Consider the following 19,861-nt stretch of genomic DNA (forward strand, 5'->3'; position numbering starts at 1 on the left):
GAAAGCAGCATTAGAGGATTAAAATATATTAATGCTTGAAAAGAAAATCTTGAACATTTATAATGAATCTTATTTCCCCAAGAATGAATTTGGCAAGTCAATTCATGTTTTAATTTTCTGGTCACTATAACTGATAGAATATGCATATAACATAGACATATTATACCAATACATCGATAGAACACTTTGTTGTCTCCCTAAATATTACAAAAAAACCTCACAACGGACTTAAAAAAGGAAAGTTTTAAAAAAATCTTTATTGTTTAATACAAATAAATTTATAGATAGCTACAATGCCTCAAAGTGTTCGTAAGTAAATCAACACAAAGATGCATGTCTTTCTAGATGATGAACAAAAAGTTCTATATTTGGATTAAAATTATCCACTAATGAAGGATAGGATTAGAAAAGATTAAATATGAATTTGTTTACTAATATGCTAAAACTTGTACTTAACTGTACTTAACTGTTTCAAAACTGCTAAAGTAACCACACAGTGTGTTATCAAAATTACAATGTACAGAACAAGAGTGGTAATACATTGCAGAATACTATTATCCTATCTAAACAATTGTGTTCAACCTGGGTGGAAATCATGAAGGGAAAAATCAAGATGGTAACCTAATGCTGAAAATTTGGACATTTAATGAATGCATAACTGAAATTTAATTACTAGGACAAGGGTGGGTGGGTAGGTGTGTGTGTGGTTTCAGACATATGAATTGAGAATATATTGTCCTCTTTTTGAGAAGCAGAATAACAAGATCCAATTCTCAATTTAAGAGGATATTTCTGCTATGTTGAAATAAGAATGCGGTAGGTAAGAATGGAAGCAGGAAAACAAGAGATGTGGTAAATAAATGAAAGAGAGATGAAAGCTACATGAATTGGGATGATTCAAAGTGGTGAAATGCTATGTGATTTTCCACCATATATTCAAAAGTAAAGCAAATAAGATTTGGTAGTGGTATCTGTAGGGTGTGAAGCATCAGGCATCAAGGTATTAGGCCTCTTTTATTCACAATACAATTTCAGATTTTAAAGGAACATTAGATATTCTAATCAAGGTTATGATTGTTCAAAGGAATCCTGTCTACAAAACCTACTCCTTGAACACTTCAGACTTGCACTCACTGCTTCAGACAGCCCATGTCTCATATTGGAATGAATACCTTTGGTTTTAAGAACTACTTCCTTTTACTGAGTCATGATGGACATGTGAGTGAGAAAAGAGAAAAACTGGTAGGAAGGTGTTATGGCCCCTCTAGCCTCATGTGGTCATGGGTGGGCCTTTCTCAGAGGTGGCTGGATCTAAAGTATGTGAGGCTGGAATTGATCCATGGTGCAATGCTAGGATGAAGGGCACTAGGATTAAGGGTGTGAGTGTTACCTGCCTTAAGTAACTTGGATATGATATAAGGGATAGAAAGAGCTGTGGCTGTCCCTTGTTGCTTAGCTACCTTCTACCTGCCTGCACTGTTTGTCTTGTGATGTTTGTCTGCCATGCCACCCTGCCTTGGAGCCAGTCGATTATGGACTGAAATGTTTACAAACTGAGCCAAATAAATCTTTCCTCCTTTAATTTTGAGTGTCAGGTATTTTGTCTCAGCAATGAGAGAAATGTAACTAAGACAGAAGTAAAAGCAGAAAGAGACTGTATTTGTTTTTTCACTAGTATCTCCCCAACATATAGCATATGTGTCCTTAGCTATGTAATACATATTTTTCACTGTGGAACATGGAAGACTTTAGGGTCACAAAGACACAATCATGGGATATTAGTTTGATATTTTTAATAAGATTTTAGAAGAACAAAATTAAATTTTTTCTATCCTTTATGTATCTTGCTGGTTCAGTGAATTTTTGAGTGACAATGGTGGTTTTGAATACAGTAGTGCATACTAGTTTACAGCTTCTTGATGCCTTGAATCTCGGGTATATTTAAATTCAACATGCCCTTTGCATTAAGAGATGTTATGCAAAATATGTACTGGTAGAGTTTGGCCATCAACTAATCTGAAAGGAATCCAGCCAGACTGGTGCATATCAGCTGGTAATCAGCCTGCTTCAAAATATGGGGAATCAAGCTATTTGAGTGAAGAGTAAGTGCTACATATTTCTATTTTATCTTTATTGTAATGAACAAGCCCTGTCTTTAGCTCCTGCTGTGCACTTTTGGAGAGTCTTCCATATGGTTGCTGCTAAGTATTTTGGCATTTTCCCAACTGTTACAATTGGGTCAGTGGGGGGGATCATGTAGGAATAATAAAACAAGGGTGAGTGCAGCAGGGAGAAAGATTCCTATACACACATAACAGCTTATTGCCTCTCATGCACTGAAGCACAGCTCTAAACCATTCATTACAAGGCACCAGGGCTAACCTGCCTTTTTGTCTCAGTACTTACTCTAGGAGAGGCCAGGCCTTGTATGTACTGACTGTCTTACGTGTTTTCTTGGTTACATTTTCTTCTGTTTCCTTACTTTACCTTCCCACAATATTTGAATAACTTGAGGAGAAGTAAGACAATTACACCTTCGATACTACTGTCATTCTGAGAAAGTTTTCTTGAGCAGGCTCTTGTCTAAATTTTAGTAGCAGCAGCAGCAGCAGTAGGGTTGTCAGTGGCTACTCGGTATCTTACCAAGGAAAAAGAAGGGGAAGTCAAAGTCTGATGATCTCAAATACTTAAAAATTCCTGAGACATGACTCATAAATACAGGTATAAATAATACTAATATTAGTATTAGCATGTCTTCCATATCAAAAATCATATCTATTCCAAAATGCTGTTACTGTTATTATATTTTGACACTAAAAATCAAACCTAGGGCTTATGCATGCTAAGCACTCACCACTAAACTACATCCCCAGGCACGGCTTTTATTTTTATCCTGTGGAAGGCAGTGTTGCTAAGCAGTACATTGGGAGGAAAACAAGTTCAGAGAAAATTTAAGCTTCTAAATAGTGAAATAATACATTGAAAAAGAGATATGTATGAATAAACATATACATGATCGTATTATCCATATTTATATTTTGACATGCAAGAATTCTTTAATTCATTGTTTTTCCTTTAATACGATTTTTTCCGTATCAAATACCAATATACAGTTGTGTCACATTCTTGAGCAATTACAAGAAATCAGGAATAGCGTTAGAGACATTTTGGCGTGCATACAAATTATGTATGAACTTTACTTATGCTTCCAGCCAAGAAAAGTATTGGATTAGAACCTTGCTCCCCATGCCTTTCCCCCGAGCTGTTCCCAACGCCAGTCACCACGGCCCGGAGCCCCACACCGGCGGTCGGAGCTCGGGTCCCGGCGGCCGGGAATGAACGCTAGGACCCAGGGTTCTCGAGGGCCACGCGGGGAGGTCCCGGGGCCAGGCAGTGAGGTAAAAAGGGCGTGAACTTCACGGACAACCGTGGTGCACCGAACTCTGCATTGTCACCACACATTTCTTCTTCACCTAAGAAAGCATTAATACCTACAGCAACAACGGGACGGTGACAAATCAACTCATAGTGAGTCCAGGCGGTTGCGGGACGACTCACTTTTCCGAGGACCTGGGGACCCTTAATTCCAGCGGCCCCCAGGTCAAGGAGGAAAGCGCTAAGCAAAGCTTATATGTGTTTGCAGTCAGCACGGAACTGTAGTACCGAAGCCTCGGCCACTGCCTATGGCATCCCACGCTCTTCTAACCCAGAAAGCCAGGATCTCTGACTGCAGCGACCAAGCAGGCGGACGGAGCGGGCAGCCGGGGAAGTGAGGGCAGCGGCAGCGGCTTCAGGGCCGTAGTGCGCATGCGTGCGCGCAGAACGCGCAGGCGCCACCTAGAAGTGACTTCTCCAAAAAGTGTCTTAGTTCCCGGTCACCTGAGCGCCCGGCGACTGACTGCGGTGGCCTCCCGGATACACGCCCTCCGTGCCTGTCTGGAGACACTTCCCTCTTCCTCCTGCCCATCTTCTCTGTCCCCTCGAACCCCCTAAAGGCCTGTCCTTTTCCTCCTCTTCTTTCCCAGTTTCGGCCCGAACCGGGCCGAGCCGGGCCGCCCGGGCGCGGTCCCTGACCATGGCGTCTCTCTTCAAGAAGAAAACCGTGGACGGTGAGTGTCAGGCCGGATTGACAGGGCCCAGTTCTGCGTTTCCCTGGACTTTTGGGGGCTTCGGATTGAGATTCTGGCTGCGGTCTCTGGGGCGGGGCTGGATCAAGTGGCCCCACAGGTGACCGCCCTGGCTGCGTCACTTCTCTGCTTCCCTGTGCCCTGGACCCCCGCACCTGGGCCCTCTGGGTTCTTCCCCCTAATAGCACCCCTCCCACCCCTTCACCTCAGTTTTTTCTCTGGCGGGACACCGAGCATTTTGAGGAGGCAGGTTACTTATGACCCTTGAGTGTTAGTAGACTTGGTGATTTAATGAATTTCTAGTTGATTTCCTTTTCTTGGTTTGTTGTTCCCTTGGTTTGGAGATGTATTACTTCCAGGCCTCCGAACCGGAAACCTGTGTGTTTCGGTGAGGGGAAGGATAGGAGACTCCAGTCACAAAATGACCTTAGGTCTGGGCTGGTTGTCTTTTTAGGAACACACCGTCAGTGGAGATGTGAAACAAATATTTCTTGATTCACTCCAGTAGAAAAAGAAAAAGAATCTAAGGGAAGTGCCTGGTTTATTTTTCATAATGGATTTTACCTTGTTATGGTTATCTTTTGCTAAAGTAAGAGATGTGGTATGTATTATTTGCATAGAAGTTTACATGTTAAAGATACTTGTATGGTTTCAGACATTTAAAAAAGTGAATGTACTGAGATGTACAACTTTTGTGGTATTCCTATGCAATGCCTTAATGTACGTTTATGTAACACTGATTAGATTGAATATTTTCATTGACTACCAGGTATTAAATTCATTCCAGTTATTTAAAAATCCATTTCCATTGCATGTTGAGTCGAGATTGTTCCTGGTTCAACCAAAGAATCACCTCTTTTTAAGAATCTAATCCTGCCACAAAAGGAGCAGGAGAAGCAAGGCAGTTGGTACAAAACAGTGCTCACCCCTGACTTGGGGATAACTCCTTCGTTCCTTTGTGTTGACTGTTCCAATGCCAGCAAAATTATTTTGGGGAGGATAACAAAGGCATCGTCTTTATACTGTTACTTATACCCTTCATTTCAGTATATAATGCTGTTTTGTCCCTAATTTATCACACAGCATAATGCTTTTTTACTTATTCTGAGTCATTGAATTTTTTTTGTTTGTTTGTATGCTGACTTTTTACTATTTGAGAAGTATCATTTGCAATACCCGGAAGAGCTACTCACTTTGTATATAATGTAATATAGTTATATCAAAAAGATTTTATGTGTGTTTTTTGAGAATGCTGTTAATCTCTGATATGGCATTTTGCTTTTTTCAGTGCCTCAGTACCAATATTATCACTCTGTTCCTATCTGGTACTCCAGAGGGAAGAAGGTTTATTTTCTTAGTACTTAAGTTTTGTATTCAATATACAAAATGATTTTTTTTCTTGATTAGTATTATATAGTGAGAATTTACTAAACAAAAAAATGGTTTCATCTTACTTTGATATAAATTGGATTTCTTTTAAACTGTAAAATTCAAACTACCAAGCTAGTTTTAATTGCTTACTATTTATCTGATATTTTCAGACATAAATCTCAGGTCTGTGTTTCCTGGCGCTTTTGGAAATCAGGTAACTATTGTACTTGAAGTGTAGAGGACAGAGAGAAAAATGACAATGAAGATGTGCAGTGAGGATAATTAACTGTATATTCATTTGCAGTTGGGTTAATCTTTTCAAGAGAAATATTTTTGCTGAGTAGACATATTTGTGAAAAAAGTCTTAAGGACTTTTGCTGTCAACTGTGCCCCTGAATTCAAGATTTATGTGTAAAATTTCTGTATGTAAATTTGACCACCATGTGCATTTACTGTAACTACCAGGAAGCAATATTTGATGTTTTCTTAAATTATCAATGCAAGTCATTTGCTCACATCTTAGTCACATCAGATCTGTACAGTATTTTCCTTATTTTAACACAGAGCTTTATTGATGTTTTTACTCCTTGTTTTATTAAAAGGAAGGTTTGTTGTTTTGTTTAAAAGTGACAGCAGTCGTCTTAGCAGTAATGAGGCTATATATTATGAAATTTCATGTATTTTTATGCATTTCTCTCAGATTCTTGGGCATGTTGATTATCGATCATAAGATCTTTACTGTATGCTGGTTTTTTATCTGTTCCAGCAGTAATGAAATTCTGATATATAAGGGAAATATCTAACTGCTTATAGATCTGGGAAATAATTGAATCTTTTTGTCTCTTTAGAATGGCTGAGAGAGTTATATACTGTATCATTAAAGACTGCTGCATGTGTAAATTAAAAAGCGAGACAACATTACAGCTCTTATTACTATTCCAAGTTATGTTTAATTCATTTTTGACACAAAGATGAACAAGTCTCTGTAGTGTGGAGTTTGTTACAGAAATTAATGAGAGGTGTATATCTCAGGGCAATTTTTTCCAATTTGAAATAATAGTTAAGTACTTATTTTCCCTTCTACTGACTTGTAAGATACATATATGTAGTGTAATATGTTTATCTATAGCCCCCCCCCCATGGAACTATTTATTAAAGCTAAAAAAGAACCTGTAAATCAGGATATGATGAGGACTTACCATAAATGCACAGCTATCCATGCCTTTTAAAAAGTGAAGTTCCAGTGCTGGAGATGTAGTTCAGAGGTAGAGCCCTTTCCTGGTTTGTTATAGGCCCTGGGTTTGATCCCTGGCATTGCAAAAAAAGAAGTTCTTTAAGCATTTTATAATTTTTGTCTGATATCCTCAATGAAGATAAGCGAGGTCTATTCTAAGCTAGTACTGTGCTAAGAATTTTTCATACATTATCTTCTCATAAAACCTAAAGACAAATACAGTTTTATAGATGGGGAAACAGAGAGGAAAAGAAGTAACTTGCCCCAAGCCATAAAGGTACTAAGTGGCAGAGCTAAGGCCTTATCCCTTTAAGTTTTCATTGTTCTTATTTTCTTATTAGAGATAAATCCCATAGCATGGCTTAATTTGATAATCTTTTTAAGTTCATGGGATTCTGTATTCATTATTTATCTTTTGTCTCTATACCAGACTTTTGTCCTGGAATTAGTGACAGAACTTTAAGTTCTGTGGTGAAGGACTATAAATAGCCTCATTTTCCTGACCTTCCCTAGACCCTAGCATTTCTTAGGAATCATTGTGCAGTCTTTTGAAGGAATAGTGATGTGTCTTATCTCCATTTTATTTCTCAGACACCCCTCCATCTTCTGTTCTTCAACAGTTTGTTTTGCTTGTCATGGAATGAGATCTTGCTTAATAACCAGTGTCACCTAGAACATCAGATCCTGTGGCCATTTTTTAGAGTCATCTCTTAGAGCTATGTTTTATATTTGATCATGACAATAATTTCTTCTTTGAAATTCTCTTTCATCTTTATGACATAACACTCTTAATTTTCCTCAAATTTCTCTGGCCACTCCTTTTTGTTCTTTCAGGTTTTTTTTTCTTTTTTATAGTGTTTTTCTTGGGCTATCTGCACAATCCTTTACCTGCTTTTACCTTTACAGTTTAAGTACTAATGTATCCCAAGTTTCTATCTCTAGAATTTTTAAGACAACAATTTGCTGAGTATCTGTGTGTAAATGTCTTAAAGCACTTAGAGATCCCAAGTATAATTCATCATCTTTAAATCAGTTCCATCCAAGAGTTTTCTTCTGGTGTTGGCAGCCCTTGATTTTTGTTCTCTAACTTCGACTAATTAGAAAGTCACTAATTACCAAATCTTGCTTTTTTTTTTTGGTGCTTAAAATATATGACACGTACGGTCTTCCTCTTTGTGGTGCAACTCATTGGTGTAATTCACAACCTATTTATTTGCAATGTACTAAAGCACTGGTGGCGAACCCATCACACATGTGCTGCAGCTGGCTGTTTGTTATCATTGAAAGCTCTAAAGAGTTTGCCATTACTTTACTATATCATCTTTCAGCTTTTCTTTCCTAAAGCTTCATAGCTCTTAGATTCTTATTGGTTGTGTGATTGATGAGCCTAAAACCCCAAAATGACTATGCTGTTCCTCAATGTAAACCTTTTCATTGAATCTGATACCAGCAGTATCAAAGATGAATTTTTAATAATGCATGCATGCTGTCTTTGATCTGGCTATTGTCCTTTCTAGCCATGTCTCTGGATATTTTATCCAGCAGTAATGCTTTTCTATTCATCATTATGCTATATATCATACTCTTTTTCACCCTGATGCATTGTTCTTATGATGCCCTATGTCTAGAATTTTCCTTTACTCTAGTTAACTTGTCTTTTCCTTTCCAGGAAGTCTTCTCGTGATACCACCTAAAACTGTGTACCACACTGCCTGTGTTCCTGTGCATTCACTAGAACCAAAATCAATTCTTCTATAGAGAAATCTATCTATAAATTTCCAAAGTGGGATTATGCTTATTTTTTCCTACATTCCATATTAACTTGAGTTTTAGAATATATTAAAATGTTTTTAAAAAGAATATATTAAAATGTCTCTGCACTTGTTTATAATTTTGAGACTGCACCCCTCAAAAATAGTTTTTGCTCCATTTGTTTAGTAGTGGAAGCTACTAGGTATCCAGAGCTTATTGAAGTCTTTTTATTTATTTATTTATTTATTTATTTATTTATTTATTTTTGGTATGGGGATCAAACTCAGGTCCTTGCGCTTGCACAGCAGGCGATGAAAGCACTGAGCTAAATCCCCAGCCTGAAGTCTTTATTATTGCCATCTACTGTGAGTCTGAGTGTATGTCTGTAGATAATTTGACAGATACATAGAAAAGGAACAAAGATTCTTGGTCTTTGCATCATTGGGCTGATAATCGTATATGCTTGTTGTCCAGAGTCTGTATGGTTTTGACTAAGTTGGAATAAATCTCTCATCAAGAAGTCAGTTGTGGTTCCAGATTTCTGAGGCATTAAGGGGAAATAAAATTTGCTGTCTATATAATCCACACCTTGTAGGATGGTTTTTTCCTTCTTCCAGGATAAAATATAACATTTTTATGTTGGTATGTATGGCATCCAGATCCTCCCTGGAATAATGTGTGTCATGTTAATGCTTTATTATTCTGAATATTTAAAAACTCACATTTTCTTTTCTGTTTACCCCTACGTTCTTGGCACACCAAAGAAAAAGATTCAGAAGCATAGTATGCTCTTCAGAGCTTTTTTTTTGACAAAAATTTTCTGTACTTTTAGAACAGAAATTTCTGTAGGAAAATTTCTTCCCTTTTTGTTTCTCCATCCCAATGATATCACTTAAGACCAAAAGAGACTTAAAAGTGTACCAACACATGCTGATCTGAAAACCTTTTTTCAGCTCTGAAAACACTAACATTTTAATAATAACTTCCTTTGAATTAGTTCCTCAGAGGTTGAATGGTTTTTGAGACCTACTAGTAGGAAAAAAAGAACAAGGACAACCAAAAATCAAGTTTTTTTCTCTTAGACTGCCATAGGGCTTGACTCTCCCACTCTTTCTTTAGTATTTCACCTCATTCTCTGAGCAGATAAGTGCTCTTTTTCAACTCTGACTTATTTCTTGATTGTCCTTTGACTTTAAGGTACTCATTGTTTTGTTTCCCATAGTTGTTATAGTTGTTTTTTTCCTTGCTCCCTATTAAAACTTGTTAATTAAGTGGATATGTTCTCCGAGTTTCTGTTAAACTATTTTTAAAACCTGAGAAACAAATTTGGTTTGCTTATCAAATTCTGATTCCTTCTTACTCATCTTCTATCATCTTACTACTGCCTGTGTACAAGTCTGGTTTCAGAGCTAGCATTTTCTAGGTACTCACTTTTAATATTCCATACTCTCTAGCTTTTCAGTTTTTAGCATTTTTGCACAGCTTTTTTTCTTTATCAATCCAAGAAGTAGCTACATCTTCACATAGCCAGGACCCCTTTCCACTTTCTTGTTCATTGATGAGCTCCAATGAGCCTGGTTTAGCTAAACTCATATTCCCTCAAGGCTTTTTTTCTAACTGTAGTTATAATTAAAGTTTGTGTATGCTAATGATGGTACCTTGATGCCCCCAATTTACAGATACCAGCTGCTGTAAAGATGACAAGTGAAGTCTAAAGTAGAAACTTCTTATACAGCAAGATGTAGGAACATTTTATATTTCTAACTCAATTCATGGTATGGTTAGAATCAGGATAACTTTGATAGGAAGTAAAATTGCAGAAATAAAATGATTTTTCCCACAGAGATTCATTTAAAAGGAAGAAACATTGTTAGATTGAATAGTCCCCTGTGAGTTTATAATAAATCACAGAACATGGTTTATGGTAAAGCACTTCTGTTGCCAGGTTGAATACCTGTAGGTGGTATGATATACCTGATGTGTCTCAGCGCTCCTGAGACTAATCTTGAACTGTGCTGAAAGCTTGAGACAAGCCTCCTCCCTTTCCCTGAAAGAAAGGTACGTTGAACTATCTTAATTACAAATTAATGAATGCTCATATTTATAGCTGATAATTACTTTTTTCTTAATCCTCAAATGTGCAAATTGTATATAAGTAAAGAGGGTATGGGGAAATAAGTTATCATCCAACTTGGGGTTTGACCTCAAATCTCAGTAGAGAATTCTACTGAGCTAAGGCTGGGACACCTGCTAGACCCTTTGTGTTTTGTTTTTACATTTTATAGTTTGACTTTTCTCTTTATAAACAAATAAACCTAATTGACTTAGAACCAAAGGAGGCAGAAAGACCTTTCTAGTCTATGTCTTTTAATGTGTAAGGCCTAAATCTCTGAACTTGTCATTCCAGTGCAGGCCTGGGCATTTCTAGCATAAGACCTTAAAAACCTTGAGATGGATATTTAATGCCCAAAATGAAGCTTGCCTAGGTGGCCTTCTCTGTGTTATACTGGGCATAGGCTAGGAGAGTGTGTTGGGAAGGGCAGCCTCCAGGTCCTTTGTTTATCACTAAATGAGTAGTGTCTGAGCATGCTGTATCAGATCCATCTACCATTGACATTTTCACAGTTTGAAAGTTTTCTATTACCACTTGCTGTGAAGTGCTTCACTGTAGTTCCATAAGGTAGATGCAGTGTGAGAATATAATTCTTTTAAAAATTATGAGCTTTTTTTTTTTTTTTTTTTTTGGACTAAAGTAGAATATGGACAGATACCAAGTGCTCCATCTCTTCTCGGTGTTAACAGTTCCCTGTGTATGTTTCTCTCATTGGCTTGACTCAGATTGTAAATAGGGGAAAGCATATTATTGGACCCAGGTAGAAGCTGCTCAGTGTTCAGAAGCCAATACTCAGGATCCTAGAGTCGGTAGGGGGGAAATCCGGTTTATTCAGGAACGGGTTTGAGAAGATGGAAAGGCTATCCTCAAAGCTTCATCTTGGGGACTTCGGGTCTACAAGAGGAGTTTTATAGGAAGGGAAGGGAGATGAAGTGAGACAGTGGTCAGGAAAGCTACATACTGAGCAGATCATTAGTGTCCAGGGCATATACTCTATCTCCTTTTATTGTTTTGCCAAAGCATCACAGTTGACCTTGACCTCCTGAGGCTATTTCCTATATTTTCTTTAAACAGACAAGTTACTTTTGTGAAAGTTAAACCTCATAGTCATTTTCATATTTTGTCTTTTATTAGTTGGTGCATAGGATTTAAAACTCAAGGAAGGATAATACACATACTGATATTTTAAAATTACCAGACATTCTGCGTTCTATAAATTTAAAGAAAGCTTATTTATCAGTTATCATTCTAATTGTTTAGGTATGGTTTCTCCTTAGAATTTAGTATGCCAAGCAGAAAAGGAAGCGATTCAATCCTTGCAAGAGGCATGGGCAGGGGAAGTAACCTTGAACACAAAGAAAGGGACAAAACCTTCCAAAGGATAATTTGGAATGTAATGGCTTCTGTTACAAGCAGAAAATTATAAGGGAATTAGCAGATTAATTTAATGATCAGTGCTTCCATGGTAGAAAGATATGTATCATAGCTTAGATTTTACTACTACTAATCAGTCATCTTTCTTGATAGTGAATAGATTTTATTTACATTTCAAAGGAACATGTTGAATATGCCTATTAGTTGAATCTTTTTACATTTCAATATATATGTTTGTACTCACTTAAATAACTACTAAATAATAGTATTTGTTATGAAATAAAACAAGGATATAGACAAACAGACAAACATATGTTGTTAAACCAAGGAATCACTGAAATAAAATGGTTTTTTAGCCCTTAGAGATGCTAGATGGAAAAGGACCAGGTCGTGGGACAGGTTTCTGCACCTTCCACTTGCTGGGCTACATAGCAGTTGGAAATGGTCCCTGGTTAGAGGGAGCAGTATTTTTATAAAGAAAATTTGGGTAACGAAAGCATAATCATTTTGTATTGGCTTTAGATAAGAGGGTTGGGATAATATGAGTCAGGGAAAGCTGTGGGATAGGAAGACTTTCCATAAGTAATTGTTGCTTTTAAATTGGTTGGAGTTATAAGCAGGGTGCAGTGTTATCTAGGAAGTAGGAATGGGATTTAAATTAAAATTTTAACATTCAAGAATGCGAAGCAATCTTTTGTTATTTTGTTGTTCATTAAACGCTCTCATTTCTACTCCCCTTCATCCTCTAGCCCTTGTAATTAAATTTAGGGCATCTCAGATTTTTTTTTTCTTTGCATATATATTTCCTACACTTGAAGAGCTTGTATTCTTGGGATGAAATCAGACCTAGTAGGAAATAAATCTAATGGAAAATAAACCTGGGCTTAAAAGTGCTAAAAATCTCTCAACCTTATTGATGTTATTTATTCTGAATTATTAGAAAACCAACCATTACATGTGAGTTTAACATAAGGATTGCTTTAAAAAAATAAAGAATAATTTGTTTGTTTTATAGGCTATACTTGTTTTTTCCTGTAAAAGAAGATGTTTTACTGTCTTTCCCTACTTACCATAATATGTTTTAAAGTGTTGTCATTGTGTTTTAGTATGTAACATTAGGTTCTTTGAGTTTATAGCTTGGAACTGTTTAAATATTAATAGGTCTTATTAACAGCTATGGGGCTGTGGAATATACAGTAGTTAATTTTCTTTATTTTTTCTTCCATAATATACAGTGACAGTTAATATATACATAGTTAAATAAAATTAAGAAAAGTGGAATCAAACTGCTATGGTCAGATTTCCTGTTTGGTTTGGCATCATACTTTTGTTTTGGTAACATTTCTACTCTGTACTCTCTCTGATTCTTGGACACCAGCTGAATACATTTTAATTCTTGGACACTAATAACACATTTTAATTTCTGATACTATCCACAATTCTAAGGTTAAACCTCAGTCTCATGGGACTGTCCCACTTCAGATGCCACTTGCAAGTCCCAGTTTGTCACCTGAATTTTTGACCCAAGTGATCCTACAGTTCACATGTCAGGGTTGATAATTTGCTAGAATAACTCTTAGAAATCAGGAACGTGTTTCATTTACTATTTCTGACTTATTATAAAGAATATTACACAGGAACAAATGGTTGAGATACATAGATATGAAGGAAGGGGCATAGAGCTTCCATGCCCTCTTTGGGTATCACCTTCCTAACACATTAATGTTTTCACCAGTTAAGAACTTCTGAATCTCTTTGGTTAATAATTTATAACCCAGTCTTCAGGATCTTCCTATCCCAGAGGTACAGGGGAGAGGTGAGGCTTAAAGTCAAATGTTTGGTCTTTCTAATAACTGGTCCCTTCTTTATACTGTGAATCCCCTGTCCCCATATTAGCATAAACTTAGGTGTGGTGGAAAAAGGATTCTGAAAGCATAAAAGGCATTCCTGTCACTCAGGACACTCCCAGAATTTTACACCTTTTGTGACAGAAACCCATGAGAAAGATCAATTTTTTAAAATCACATTTGCCTACTTTATTAGCCTTCCACTGCTGGGGCACTATACCACACTCCACAATTTGAAGGAGAAGTTTAATTTTGCTCATGATTACAGATGAATCAGTCCATGGTCACCTGGCTCTAAGAAACATTGTGGAAAGACCCCCCTACAGTATTTATTTAACACAATCAAACTAATACATCATTTTGTTCTATATTAGAATCCTAACCAATGCTCCCTCCATGAAACACTGGTATCTAGGAAGTGTTAATAATTTTTTTTTTTTTGGTACCCGGGATCGAACTTGGGACCTTGTGCTTGTGAGGCAGGCAGCGGAACCACTAAACTAAATCCCTGGCCCCAATTAATAAATTTTTTTAAAAAAGATTCTTTACATAATAAATGTGGGGAATAACCTATAATACATTCCCCTCTTAAACACTAGCAAGGCATTTTCTTGTATTAAACAATTTCTAAGTAATTTGGAGCTAAGTGGATAATCATGGTCTTATATATTTTTCCTTGTGCTGTGATTTTTACCAAGTTTTGCACATGAGTATATCGGTATGCCTTTTCTCTTGTTAAATCTTTGTGACTTTATTTAGTGAGCCATCAGAGGATACAGCGGATATTTGCCTTCTCTAAACTATGGTTTCCAGTTTTTCTACTTAAGCTACATATAGAATGCATCCATAGTAAATCATGAACACTAAAGGCTTGTCAATATAATGAAATTGAAAAACATGGTAAACGAGAGAAAATAGATGTCTTATACAGAATATAAGATACAGGAGCTCTGGCATCTTATTTTAGCTTATATTCAGAAAACCTTGTAGTTGATTTGATTTTATCAAGAATAAAACTCTAGTAACTATTAAATAAGTATAACTATGATACTGTATGATAGTTATGATTTATAATTTATTTTAATAAAGATAAATACTGACTTCCTTGTTTTGTTGTAGAGAAATTCATATATCATCAGCTATTTTGAAGTGAATAGTCATTAGCTTTTAGTACATTCACAATGGAGGGCTAGCTATGACTGCTTTTTGTTCTTACAGATTTACCTATTCTGAATATGGTATTTCATATAAATACTGTGTAGTCATAATTTGTGATCTTTCATATCTGATCTCTTGTACTTTGCATAATGTGTTTGAGGTTCATCCATATTGTATGTTTTGTTTGGCTAGCTCAGTAGTATTCCATTGTGTATATATACTACAGATTGTTCATCTGTCCATCTAGATTCATGGCCTTTCAGCTTGTTTCAATGTGAATAGTGCTATAAATATTTATGTACACATATTTAAGCTCCTGTTTCAATATTTTTAAAGTTTATTTTTACTGATACATAAAAATTGTGCATATTAATGAAGTACTATGTGATGATTTCAATACATTGTGTGCTAGGTAACATTCAAATAAAGTTGAATATATCTGCCTCCTCAAACATATCATTTCTTTAGGTGAAAACTTTCCTGTTAGTTTTTTGAAACATACAGTAAATTATTCTTATCTATAGTCAACTTAATGTTCATAGCACACAGTGACTTCTTGTGCCTATATAACTGTAACTTAGTAGGCATTAATCAACCTTTTCCCACCTCTTGTCACATTCTCAATCTCCATGAGGAACAAAATTTTTGTATTCCAGGGCCAGGGATTTAGCTCAATGGTGTCATGCCTGCCTCACAAGTGCAAGGTCCTGAGTTCGATCCCTGGTACCAGAAAAAAAAAGTTTAGATTCCAGAAAAGGGAGATCATGTGGTACTTGACTTTCTGTGCCTGGTTTCTTTCACTTTTACTCTAATTCTTTCCATGTTGTTCCAAATGACAGAATTCCATTCTTTTATATGGGTGAATAGTATTTCATTGTGTGCATATCACATTTTTTAAAATCCATTCATCATTTGATAGACACTTAGATTGTTTTATTTTCATGGCTGTTGTGAATAGTGCTACAGTAAACTTGGAAATGCATATGTCTCTTTGGCATACTGATTTTGTTTCCTTTGACTATATACTCAGAGTCCTAGTTCATACATTAATTCTATTTTTAATTTTTTTGCAGAACTTCTATACTGTTTTCCACACTATCTGTACTAATTTACATTCCTGCTAGTAATATATAAGGCTTCCATTTTCTCTACATGTTCACCAGTAGTTATGTCTAGTCTTACCGATAATAACCACTCTTATTGGGGTGAACTGATATCTCATTCCAGATTAAATTTGCATTTCCCTGCTAATAATTACTGACGTTGAGCATTTTTTTCACATACCTGTTGGCCATTTGTATATGTTTTTGAGGTGTTTTTTTAGGTCTATTCCCTATTTTTTATTTATATTTACTTTTGCTATTGAGTTTTTGGAGTTCCTTATATATTCTGGATATCAGTTCCCTGTCAGATACATAATTTATAAATATTTTTTTCTTCTATTGGTTTTCTCTTCATTCTGTTGTTGTTTCTTTTGCTGTGCAGAAGATTTTTAGTTTAATCCCATTTGTTTGTATTGGATTTTGTTTCATGTGTTTCAGTTCCTTTGGATAAATATCTAGGAATAGAGTGGCTGCGTCATATGGTAATTTTGTTTAACTTGTTTTTATGGTGCTGGGAAAGTAAGCCAGGTCTCATGTATGCAAGGCAAATGCTTTAACACTGTTGTATATCTCCAACCCTATGTTTAACTGTTCAAAGGATCAACAAACTGTTACCTAACAATGTACAAGGGATCCAGTCTTCACACATTCATCAGCAGTTGTTCTTTCTCTTTTTTATTATTGCTGTTCTAGTGGATGTAAAGTGGTATGTCATAATGACTAATTATGTTTATATTTTTAAAAATATGTTTATCAATTCTTATCTTCCTTGGAGAAATGTCTTCTCAAGCTCTTTGCCCCTTTGAAAGTTGGTTGTCTTTTGTTCTTGAGTTATAGTTGTTTACATATTCTGTGTATCAGGCTTTTATCAGATATATGTCTTGTATGTATTTTCTCACAGTTGTAGGTTGTCTTTTCACTTGATGATGTCCTTTGCTGCCCAAATGTTTTAATCTTTTTTTTTGTTTTTTGTACCAGGGATTGAACTCTGGTCCTTGCACTTGCTCAGCAGGCGGCTAAACCACAGAGCTAAATCCCCGGCCCTAAATGTTTTAATTTTTATGAAATCCAGTTTATGCATTTTATGTCTTTTGTTCCTTGTGCTTTCATTGTTCTAAGAATACATTGCAAAGTCCCAGATCACAACCATTTACTCTTTTATTCTTCTAAGAATTTTACAATGTCAGCTCCTTTATTTGACATATCTGAGGTATTTTCCATGAGAAAATCTAATTATTCCAGTGCCATTTGGTGAAGAGATTTGTCTTTCTATTGTTGTTGTTTCTAATCTCCCTTTTTATTAAAAAAATACTCTGGTGAAGCAATTAAGATTACTAATTCAAGAGACAGAATGCTTGAGTCCAAATCTGCTGTTATTGCTTGCTACCAACGTAACATAGGCAAATTTCTTAACTTTCCTACAACTCAATTTTGTTATATATAAAATAATAGAAGTAACTTTATAGAATTATTATAAACATCAAATTATGTCATATATATAAAGCACTTAGCAAGATTCCTGTCAAAAAGTGATGAGTGTTAGCAAAAATTAAGGTTGATATTTGTCATTTTTAAAGATATCTCTGTATAGTGACAACTAACTAAAATTACATCTCTCAAGCCTAGGATAATATTTTCATTTTTCAAAAGGTAGCAATAAAGAATCTAAATGAATTAAGATAAATTACAGAAACATTATGTTTGAGCAGATACTTACAGTATATCAGGGTGTTTTTAATGTTATATACTCCTTAGAATAATTCCTATTTAATGAGTAACAAACATTAACTAATTTGTTAAAAATATAATTGTGTAATAATCAAGCAGCAGAGATCCAATTTAAATCCATACCTACCTTATTGGTGGGTCTGTTTTTGTCCATTATGACTTACTGTAGGAAAAAAATATTTAATAAAATATATGACCTTCCTTCTTTTCTCCAATTCATGTATTACTGGAGTAAGGAGAGGTGAAAAGTGTGTGCGCGCGCGTGTGTGTGTGTGAGATATATGTCATGTAAAATTGTATGCTAATGAATTCTCTGAGGAAATATTTTATTGTGATGTGTAATATATGTTTCTGGTTAAACTTCAACTGTGGCATATTTGTACTTCTCTTTTCTCAATTCTTTATATTGAATTGTCAATTCAGTTCTCTCAATATTTATAATTCGTGTTTTAATATGTGACTTTTTAGTATATTAAATTGAATGAAAAATATTTTAATATATTAATCAAGTTTTCTTTTTTGTTGTGGTCTCTTAGTTCAGTGTTTTAAATGGGGTGAAAGAATATTTCACATCCATAAATATAAGTTTCTTTTGTGATTCTCTTAGATGTAATAAAGGAACAGAATCGAGAGTTACGAGGTACACAGAGGGCCATAATCAGAGATCGAGCAGCTTTAGAGAAACAAGAAAAACAGCTGGTGAGTGGAACATTAAATTTCAATTTAACTTTTCAAATTTGGAAATTACAGTTGGAATAATTAGCTAACTAGGAAAATGATGCATGACAGGTGATGAGTGAATTAAATAAGACATGGCATATAATGCTTTTCTGAGTTTTCTTTTTTTTTTTTTTTGGTACCAGAGATCGAACTCAGGACCTTGCACTTGCGAGGCAGGCGCCGGAACCACTGAGCTAAATCCCTGGCCCTTGAGTTTTCTACTTACCTTTATTGTCTCGTTATGCTGACTTTTATCAGAATTCTGTATATTTTGCTGATTAATTGAATTATTCCTGATTTTGAAAATCATCAGTGTCTAGGAAGAAGTATTTCTTAAAATTACCTCCTTATTACTAACAAACATAAAATAGTCATGGAAGCCAAGAGAGGGCTATAAAAAGAATTAAAGGTATCTTAGGGTATCATAGGTTTCTTACTTGATATTTGAAAGATGTGTCTATGACAATGAGCTTGTTTTAATAGGCTGGTCTGGTTCATCTTAAATATTCTTTAAGCTATTTTTAAAATTTATGCTGCTTCAGATCTTTTTAAGAGCAGAATTACTTTTTTTCTTCTTAAATTCTTTTATTGGTACATTTTAGATATACAATACATTTACATTCATCATTGGGAACTTGTATCTTTACATGATGTATCTTGGTTCTTATCTTTTCCCCATTTCCCTGTCCTCCCTTCAACCCCTCCACCCCTATTTACAAAGTAAAAGCAGAATTATTGAGGTGTAACTGACTCGCAATAAATTACACATATTGAAGTATACAAATGAATACTTGAAATCTACTGTAGTAAGGTAATGAACATTGTCATCATCTCCAAAAGTTTTCTTATGCCTTTTGAAATCCTTCCTACCATCCCTCCCTATCACCTCTTTTTTCAGTGAGTCAAATACTGATTTGTCATTGTAGATGAATTTACTTTGTTAGAATTTCATGAAAATGGAATTGTGCTAGTGAGCTTTTCATTGCTGGGACAAAATACCTAATATATACAACTTAAAGAAGAAAAAGTTTATTTTGACTCAGTTTCGGTTCATTGTCAACCAACACAAAGTCAGAAACATGGTAGAAAAGCAGTAGTGGAGGAAACCTGCTCACCTCATGGCAGCTATGGAACTCATTTCTGAGAAAGGGAAAAGAATCTGAGACAAGATATACTCTAAAAGACATACCCTCTTTAATCTACTGTCTCCTACTAGGTTCCATCTAATAACCCATCTGCTATGAACTCACCAGTGGATTAATCGATAAAGTCAGTGCCTTCATGACCCAATTCTCTCTCTAGGCCCCATCTCTGAAAATTACTGTATTGATGAT

The 19,861-nt window shown here is 35.6% G+C and overlaps 1 protein-coding gene across 1 annotated transcript in view; it reads left to right on the plus strand.

Moving 5' to 3' along the window:
- The first annotated feature begins 244 nt into the window (after positions 1–244).
- Chmp2b (charged multivesicular body protein 2B) overlaps positions 245–19,861 on the plus strand; it is a 34,347-nt gene continuing 14,730 nt past the window's right edge. The window contains exons 1-2 of the mRNA XM_004857906.4: positions 245–4,109; positions 18,415–18,506. Of these exons, the coding sequence (XP_004857963.1) occupies positions 4,076–4,109; positions 18,415–18,506 (126 nt within the window). The 5' untranslated portion in view covers positions 245–4,075. The remainder of the gene's footprint in view (positions 4,110–18,414; positions 18,507–19,861) is intronic.

Source organism: Heterocephalus glaber, unplaced genomic scaffold (assembly GCF_053883595.1).
Source record: "Heterocephalus glaber isolate CG9 unplaced genomic scaffold, H.glaber_assembly_v1.0 deba00000122, whole genome shotgun sequence".
In the NCBI taxonomy this organism is placed as follows: Eukaryota; Metazoa; Chordata; class Mammalia; order Rodentia; family Bathyergidae; genus Heterocephalus; species Heterocephalus glaber.